Below are 9,585 nucleotides of genomic sequence, written 5' to 3'. Positions count from 1 at the left end.
GCTCAGGCCACTGGGGAGGCTGAGCCACTGGGCCCTACAGGACACCTAGCACACAAAGCCTCTCTAGCAACACAGGGAAGCAGCCAAAATGCGGAGACAGAGAAACAGGTCACGATTGGCAGAAATAGAGGAAAGCAAACGATTGGATATAGAATTCAAGGCCACGTTTATAAGGTTTTTCAAGAATTTTGTGGAAACCGCCGATAAATTTAATGAGTCTCTCATTAAGTATAATGAGACCATGAAGGACATGAAAAAGGACCAACTAGAAATTAAACATACACTGACTGAAATAAAGAATAATTTACAGAGATCCAACAGAAGACAAGAGGATCCCAAGAAACAAGATAAATACAAAGAAACAAAACATACCCAACCGAAAAAGAAAAAAAAACAAAAGAAATTCCAAAAGTATGAAGATAGTGTACGGAGCCTCTGGGACAACTTCAAGCGTACCAACATCAGAATTATAGGGGTACCAGAAGAAGAGAGAGGGCAAGATATTGAAAACCTATTTGAAGAAATAATGACAGAAAACTTCCCCTACCTGGTGAAAGAAATAGACTTACAAGTCCAGGAAGCACAGAGAACTCCAAACAGAAGGAATCCAAAGAGGACCACATCAAGACACATCATAATTAAAATGCCAAGAGCAAAAGACAAAGAGAGACTCTTAAGAGCAGCGAGAGAAAGAAACTCAGTTACCTACAAGGGAGTACCCATACGACTGTCAGCTGATTTCTCAACAGAAACTTTGCAGGCCAGAAGGGAGTGGCAAGAAATATTAAAAGTGATGAATACCAAGAACCCACAACCAAGATAACTTTATCCAGCAAAGCTATCATTCAGAATTGAAAGTCAGATAAAGAGCTTCACAGATAGGAAAAAGCTAAAGAAGTTCATCACCACCAAACCAGTATTATATGAAATGCTGAAAGGTATCCTTTAAGGAGAGGAAGAAGAAGAAGAAGGTAAAGATACAAATTATGAACAACAAATACACATCTATCAACAAGTGAATCTAAAAATCAAGTGATAAATAATCTGATGAATAGAATAAACTGGTGATTATAATAGAATCAGGGGCATAGAAAGGGAGTGGACTGACAATTCTTGGGGGAAGGGGTGTGGTGGGTACGGGAAGAGACTGGAAAAAAATTGTGCACCTATGGATGAGGACAGTTGGGGGGCAGGGGGTAAGGGCAGAGGGTGGGGTGGGAACTGGGTGGAGGGGGGCTATGGGGGGGGAAGAAAGAGGAACAAATGTAATAATCTGAACAATAAAGATTTAATAAAAAAAAATATCCAAAAGCAAAACATAGATACATACAAAGTTAAAAACAGAGAAAAAAGAAGATAGAAGCTATTAGATAAGGCAAATGTGAATATCAGGGTGGGATATTGGAAACAAAACAGAAACCGTTATTCTACAAACACAACCATGAGTCCCCAGCTCCTGGAATACAGTGTGCAGTGCTGAAGGACTAACTACAAGAAAGATGTCAGGTGCTCTTTGCTGAGGTCACATTGAGCTGCGAGCGACTTCAGGGGCGTCTTTAGGAATCAGCAACATGGCAGAAGACATCAAGACCAAAATCAAGAACTACCGGACTGCTCCTTTTGACAGCCGCTTCCCCAACCAGAACCAGGCCAGGAACTGCTGGCAGAACTACAGGACTTGCAGCGCTGTGAGAAGGCAATGCCTGCTGAAGGGGGTGGTGCCTCTGTGTGTGAATGGTACCGGCGTGTGTACAAGTCCCGGTGCCCCTTATCCTGGCTTTTGGCCTGGGATGACCGCCGGGCAGAAGGCACGTTTCCTGGGAAGATCTGAACTGGGCATCCTCCATCCTTTTCCCAGGGGCGTGAAGGGGGCCTGGGTACATCCCACCCTAGAATCCTGAATCATGGCTTAACTAATAACAAATACTTGTTGGAAAAATGTAAAAAAAGGAAAAAGAAAGATGTCAGGAAGCTGGAGAAGTCAAAAGAAAGGCCACTAAAAAGATCCAGAGGATAGGAGACTGCCAGGTACGAAGCTAAAGGGTTCCGATTCTTCAGCGGAGATGAGCGAGGCTGACATTGCACTCATTCTAAAGCCAACACATTAAACGAATGGATAAGAACAGGACGGCCCTGGCTGGTGTGGCTCAGTGGATAGAGTGTGGTCCTGCGGACTGAAGGGTCCTGGGCTCGATTCCGGCCAAGGGCACAGGCCCAGGTTGTGGCTCAGCCCCCAGCAGGGGGCATGCAGGAGGCAGCCGATCCATGATTCTCTCTCATCACTAATGTTTCTATCTCTCTCTCCCTCTCGCTTCCTCTCTGAAATCAATAAAAAATATATTTTAAATAAAAGAGAAAGAGCAGAATGATTAACCCTCACACAAGCCCAGCATCAGCGAGAACCCCTCAGCCGCCTGGGGACAGTGCGGGACAAGCGTAGAGCAATCCCGCGCTGCCGCAGGAAGTAAAGGTAGGGCACCCACTTGGGGAGGCAGCCTGGGGGGAGCCCTGTGCACTGCAGGGCAGAGGGGACCTGCAGAGCAGAAACAGGTCGGCAGAGAGCGGGGAGGGCGCAGCCTCAGGAGAGCGGCCAGTCTGTTTCCGCACCCTCCACCTGCTCCCCCGAGGCACCCTGAGTCTCTGCTCCTCACTATCCGAAGAGCTGCACCCGAAATATGAACGATCCCGTGAACACGAGCGTGTTCCTGAAGACACCACTCAAATGTGGGGATGGGCTGCCAAGGGAAGTGAGACCCTGCCGGCCTGAGCCTCAGTGCAGACCTCGCAGCACCAGCACCACGTGGACATGCTGACGGGTCTCCATGTCAGTCTGCAAGGAGCAACACACACGGCTGTGTACCCGCACGATGCTGGGCTCAAGGAGCTGACAGGGCCACAGCTCAGAAACCGTTATTCTACAAACGGGACCATCAAGTCAGCCTATGCCCCGGCCCGGGCATCAGGCTGCCCAGCGGAGGAGTGGCCCATTGCTTCCCCTGTCCTCGGGGCAGGACAGGCTATGGAAGGCGGCTGGTGAGCGCTGACCTCCAATGCCAGGCTCCTCCGCCTCTGGCGGCACATCTGGGCCACAGCGTGCTGACTTACCATGGCTTCCACTGATGAGGCAGGGGGGCCACAATGCCCTCCCGGGCCAGCCACATCAGCTCCGGCTCCTTGATGGGATCAATACCTATCTCTCTGGCAAAGTCAAAGATTTCTGCAAGGAGAAGCAGGAGGGTAGAAAAGTAAGAGAGGTGGAGAGGTGGGTGAAAAGAAAAGCAAGTCACAATCACATGTGAAATAATAAGAAATATATATGCTGGTCTCTGCCCCAAGGTCCTGAAACAGCTTCTAAAACCCTTGCAATCTCCCGAGTCCTAGGAGCTCTTCTGCCCAATGAGGAGACTCTGGCTAGAGGCCCTGGATGGGGCTGGTCACCAGAGGCCAAGCCATGATTAGAAGCTTGGAACTTTGAGGCTCACCCCCATTCTCCAGAGAGGGGAGAGGGATTGGACATGAGTTCATGGATCATGTCTACATGATGAAGGCTCCATAAAAATCCCCAGTCAGAGCTCCCCGGAACCACGCACGTGCCAGGAAGACGGCACACCCCAACTCCACGGGACAGCACCCCCGCACTGGGGACCCTCCCAGAGCTCTCCATGTCTCTCTTCATCTGGCTGTCCACCGCACCCGTTACCATACCCTTTATTATATAACAAACTGCACACATAAGTGTTTCCCTGAGTTTTGTGACCTGTTCTGGCAAGTCATTAAACCTGAGGACAGGGAGGTGGGAACTGTGGTCAGAGTACAGCTGACACACCCACAGAACCGGAGACCCCTGGGAACTTTGGATTAGTGTCTGGAGTCGGGGGGGGGAGTCTTGTGGGAATGAGCCTTGACCTGTGGGGCTGACCCTAACCCCAGGCAGACAGTGTCAGGACTGGACGGAACAGCGGGACATCCCGCTGCCAGGGAGCTGGCTGGGAGGGGAAACTCCAGGGAGCTAGTGTCGGAAGCATGGAGGTCAGAAAAAAAAAAGCAGGGTTTCTCCCCCAAACTTTTCCACTCTGCCTTTACTTTCCAATTCCCTTCAGGGAGCAGTTATTAGTTCTACATAATAAATATGTGATTTTCTTAAGTTACAGTTATAAAGGGTACATCTGAATCCAGGCATGCTGTTACTATACTCCAAGAATATAATCTGAAGCCACGTTAAAGGCAAAGAAAATAAGACCAGGACTTCAGTGTGGGCTCAAGAAGAACAACCAGACCGTCCTGAACCAGGGCAGCCTTCCCAGGACCCAAGCTCTACCAAACCTGCAAAACCTTAATGCAAAAGTCCTCACCACTCACACAGGCCTGGACTGAAAAAGGACCAGCGAATGAGCCCCTTGGAGACCTGACCAATACACCACGGGCTTGTGGGTCACATGCTTTCTGTCACCACTTCTCAACAATGCCCTTGCAGCAGGAAAGCAGCCACAGATTATAAATGGACAAGCAACAGGCCCAGCCAGCATGGCTCAGTGGTTAAGCATCAACCTATGAACCAGGAGGTCATGGTTCACTTCCTGGTCAGGACATGATCCCCAGTACAGGGCGGCAGAAAGTGCAGGAAGCAGCCGATCAAAGATTCTCTCTCATCATTGATTTTTTTTTTAAAGGAGATTTTTTGTGTTTTTTTGTTTTATTGATTTCAGAGAGGAAAGGAGAGGAAGACAGAGACAGAAACATCAATGATAAGAGAGAATCACTGATTGGCTGTCTTCTGCACACCCCACACTGGGGACCAAGCCCGCAACTAGGGCATATGCCCTGACCAGGAATCAAACCTTGATATCCTAATTCATAGGTCGACACTCAACACTGAGCCAGGCCAGTCATGCTCATCATTGATATTCCCCTCTCTCTCTCTCCCTCTCCCTTCCTCTCTCAAATCAATAAAAATATCTTTAAATTAAAAAAAAAATTTTTTTTAAAGCAAGCAACAGACCGGATTAGGCCTATGGGCTATAGTTTGCCAACCCTGTTCTAAGCCAAACAGACTGAGCAGCCCTGTGTATATACCATCTTTGCCTCAGAAGAATGAAATTAAGTCAGAGCTGATTCCTGCCCTGGAAGAACTATTGCAGCACACACCAGGCCTCTTACCTTGCTCACTGGGGATGTAGGTCTCATCATAGTCTTCCTCCAGGACCAGCTGGTCTCCTATGCGGATGGGTCTTCCAGCCATGGCTGGTCTGGGTTCCAGGCCTAGACCCCAGAGACCCCCGCAAAGAGAGAATGAGTGCCCAGCTTAGATGAGACAGTCAGAGCTGCGCCATGGGGCCCCTAGGTCCAACCAGACCCTGCAAGCCAACCTCGCTGGGAATGTGCCAGACGCTGGGGGAACTCGGGCCTCCCGGCTCCGTGCCCGGGAAAGTTTCCTGAGACACATCTCCCCCAGGCTTGCTGGACCCTCGGTGACCACAAAAGATCTGAGAACCCGACTCAAGAGGTTGGCTTCCTACCCCTCAAATGGAGAAAGAACGAAGAGGACAGTAGCCCCGGCTGGAAAACCCTAGTGATCAAAATAACCAACAGCACACACACACACAGCTCCGCACACACCCGCCAGCACCAGCAGCCCCCATGGTCACACCGTCTCAACACGGCCCCTATTTACACCCAACAGCGCCTCGGGGAGCTCACCCTCTAGTGAAGGTAGTGCACTCACCCTCAATAGCAGTGCCCGCACTGGGCACTGGAGAGGAGAGTGGAGAGCTGTGCCAGGCGTGGGAGCACCATGCGCAGGCCGGTTCTGGAGCTGGGCACCGCGGCGGGGGCAGCGGTGGAAAGCCGGGTAGACCGTGTGTAAGAGCCTTGACTCTGCCCCGTAGCAAAGGGGGCAGGGTCCCTGCGGGCTTCAGTGACAGAAAGTGACACGGTGGCCTTTCTTTACAATGACAGCCCTGGCAGGAGTGGCAGGGCTGGATCAGAGAAAGGAGACTGGGCTCCAGAAACCACTGAGGTGGCTGCCATCCAGGTGAGGGGCCTGAGCGAGGGCAGAAGCAGTGGGAATGGAGAGGAAGGAACAGATTTGAGGGCTGCGTTGATGTTAACAGGACTAGAATGAGAGGAAACGGGGAAAGGAGTCCAACTGGAATCCATGGTTTCTAGCTTTGGGGGCGGGACGGTGCCAAATTCTCCAACGGACAAGCTGGTGCCATTCTGGAACTGCTCCTTTCCTGTCCCTGTAACCACCTCGGACCCCAAGGCCAGGCCATCCTCCCGGACGGTAGCACCTACGCTGACGCCCAGTAACACAGAGACAAGCGCCCTATAGAGTAGCTGCCGCAGCCCTGACTGTGTCCCCCCCTGAGGAGGCGCCAGCCACAGCTGCAACCAACAGCAGTCTGAGGAGCCGGTCCTGACCTCTCCAGCGGCTGCCACTGTCCCAGAGGAGTGAGCAGGACACCCGTGGGAGCAGGAAAAGCTGTGCGCACGGGGCTGGGAGCAGCCTGCACCCCATGCCAGGAAACGGCCAGGCCTGGTCCTTCTGAATCTGCTCCAAGATTCCCAGAGAGGGACCCTGATCCACGGCATGGGATCCATGAGGGGCCATTACCGAGGCCCCCTCTGCAGCCTGACAGCTGAGGGATGGACAAGAGAGGTGCCTGGCCTCCGGACGCACAGGGAGCAGTCTCTGCCACCTCTTGCTCCCACGGCACCACGGAGCAGCATGGCAGGAGGGCAGGCTGATGAAGCATCTTCTCCCTCCGCAGGCAAGGGCCCCGCGGGAATCTGGCCGCTGCCACAGGAGCCCAAAGATGCCTTGCGGACCTCGCGCTCCAGACTCGACACACACGGACTCTGCAAAGGCAGAGCCAGAAAGGCCAAGAACAGCGCACATGGCCACTGTCTGGGGCTTAAGGATCTAATCCTCGGGGTTGGGAGGAGAGAGGGAGGGAAGATCTCTGGGAGGGAGGAACCAAGGGTGGCCTGAACATCAGGCTGAGAATTAGTCACTCCAGCAGGCCGTGATCTATACAGGCCTTGTGTCAGCTACTCAGAGAAACCCTGTATCTGAGAAATGGTACCCACCCCTGAACACATCCCATCTCTAGAAAGCACAGCAGATGCAATCTGTCCTTGTAGTGAAGTGCCTAATTAGCTATGGACATAGTTATCCACGTCAAGCTATTTAAAGGTCAGAAAGGTCCTGGAAATCTGAATTCATGGATCACTTAACTGTCAAATGAACCTGCCAGAAAATTTTTTTAAAAGTGTGGGTTATTGTCTACCTTCTTTCCTCACTTTGCCTAGCTCCAGAAAAGAGTGGGCAGGGGCAGGGCCAAAAGAGCAAGAACTATCGGACTGAGGGAGGTGGCAGGAGAAAAACCATATTTATTTAATGGCTACCAGAGACCATTTACTCATTCGAGCACAATGCAGGGAGCTGCGTTTACTTATGGCTGCGCACTAGAGATGTAATGGTGAGAAAAGCCGTTCTGCTGCTACTCCCCTTGTCTATGGCCTCAAGAAGGAGGGTGACAAACATCCCAAAGTCACAGATAAATGTACAATTACAAACGAGGTCGAGCTTTGGAGGAAATGAGCCTGATGTTAGCCTATGCTGAGGACTGAAGGTATGTATTCACTGGACAGAGTGGAAAAGGTGTTCCCACAGAAGCAGCAGCGCGTGCAAAGGCCCTGCAACAGGAAATCACACCAAGCAAGAAGCAGCATGGCTGCCGACGCTGCTGGGGACATGGGTGGAAGCCACACCATGCCAATAAGTTGGCCTTCATAATAAGAAAGCCAGGAAACGTTTTTTTAGCTATATCTTTTGAAAAGATCACTCTGGCAGCCACTGGGAATGCAGACTGGAATGGAGGCCAGATCAGAAGGGAGAAAATCCAAGTGGCTGCAGAGAGATTAATAAGAAACGGTGAGCTAGTGTAGGTGAGAGATGGTGATAACCTGGACTCCAGGGGTAACAGGGAAGATGAGATGTCTAAGATAGCAGCCTGAGATCTGCTACTGCAAGTACATGGCACATGTCCTAACATTTCCTTCCAAGTCTGAGACTGTCGATCACAGCAGCCTACATGACCTCAGAACCATCAATAATGTACTCTTGCAGCAATCTGAATTCACGGACCGCTTAACTGTCAAACGAACCTGCCGGTCAGGTGAAATGCGATGAGATCTACTGGCCACCAGGCCTGAGAACCTCTATGGGCCATAACAATCGCAGGGAGGGGTCATCTAATTGCACTCATCCATCTCCTCTGCCAATCCTAGAAAAAAATCTAGAAGAAAAAAAGTGGCTCATGTACCTCCTCCAGGCAGTAGATCACTCTGGCAGCCACTGGGAATGCAGACTGGAACAGAGGCCAGATCAGAAGGGAGAACACATGAACACAGTTTTCATGTGCTCATAGGCATATTACTCCGAATATTACTTTGTTCCTGGGAATATGTTCCCCTCCCTGTTAACCACAAACTTATGAGAGCCATGCCTCCTCCCTCCTCTGCATTTTCTGACCAAGCCCAACACTCTGGCAGCCACTGGGAATGCAGACTGGAACAGAGGCCAGATCAGAAGGGAGAACACATGAACACAGTTTTCATGTGCTCATAGGCATATTACTCCGAATATTACTTTGTTCCTGGGAATATGTTCCCCTCCCTGTTAACCACAAACTTATGAGAGCCATGCCTCCTCCCTCCTCTGCATTTTCTGACCAAGCCCAAAATAAGGTATATAAACTGTAGGAGCTCTGTCTGCTGTAAACCACTAACATAGAGCCAAGGAATCTCAGAGTCAAAAAACCTATAAGACCTTTGGTCTAACTACTCCCATGCCAGAATCTTCCTCTCTATGCTGTAAGTGACACACAGCACAGAGGTCCAAGGACCAGCTTCAGGGCCAGAAACACCTGAATTCAGCTCTCTCCTTACTGGCTGTATGACCTTAGGCAAATTAGGCAAGGCCCTTCACCTCATGTGTATAATGGAAACTCATGATAATCTATATCAAAAGGTTGAGGATGAAATGAGATACTTCTTATAAAATATTAGGAGTAATATGCCTCTAGTATGCATATAAGATCTTTGGATAATCTCTTCCCACCCTCCCCCCACCCCCTTCCTTCTGAGATTCATCAGTCTGTTCCATGTTTCCATGCCTGTGCATTGAGCTTCTGCCCCCTGGTGGTCAGAGTGTGTCATAGCTACAAGAGGTTTGGTCAGTTTGCATATTAGCCTTTTATTATATAGGATGCTCTTTCTGCATATGTTTTGTGACGTCATTATCTATCAATTTCCTAACTTATATCCTGTAGGCAAAGTAGGCATGGTTCTAGTAGGTGGCATTAATCAATGTCATGAGAGTTGGCAGAAAATGAACTAGTAGGAAAATGGTTAATCTGGTTTTGGTTATTGGGCTTCTGTTCAGGAACCAGCATGTTATTTGTCATTTTTACCCATTTCACAATTTCACCTCTAGTGCAATGACTTTTGGAATCTCATAATTAGAATATTATACTTGACAAAATGTTGTAGGTGATTTTACCATCATTTAAGGCAAATGGT

The 9,585-nt window shown here is 49.9% G+C and overlaps 1 protein-coding gene and 1 pseudogene across 1 annotated transcript in view; one reads left to right on the top strand and one right to left on the bottom strand.

Annotated features, from left to right (window-relative positions):
- Positions 1-9,585, bottom strand: part of CEP164 (centrosomal protein 164kDa) — an 89,214-nt gene that overhangs the window by 74,522 nt on the left and 5,107 nt on the right. The window contains exons 2-4 of the mRNA XM_015562463.1: positions 7,832-7,912; positions 5,158-5,259; positions 3,106-3,217 (exon numbers count right to left, since the gene is read on the bottom strand). Coding sequence (XP_015417949.1) covers positions 3,106-3,217; positions 5,158-5,239 — 194 coding nt within the window. The 5' untranslated portion in view covers positions 5,240-5,259; positions 7,832-7,912. The remainder of the gene's footprint in view (positions 1-3,105; positions 3,218-5,157; positions 5,260-7,831; positions 7,913-9,585) is intronic.
- LOC102751500 lies at positions 1,515-1,949 on the top strand (annotated as a pseudogene).

This window comes from Myotis davidii, unplaced genomic scaffold (assembly GCF_000327345.1).
Source record: "Myotis davidii unplaced genomic scaffold, ASM32734v1 scaffold97, whole genome shotgun sequence".
NCBI classification, from domain to species: Eukaryota; Metazoa; Chordata; class Mammalia; order Chiroptera; family Vespertilionidae; genus Myotis; species Myotis davidii.
This window is presented reverse-complemented; position numbering and strand designations above follow the sequence as displayed.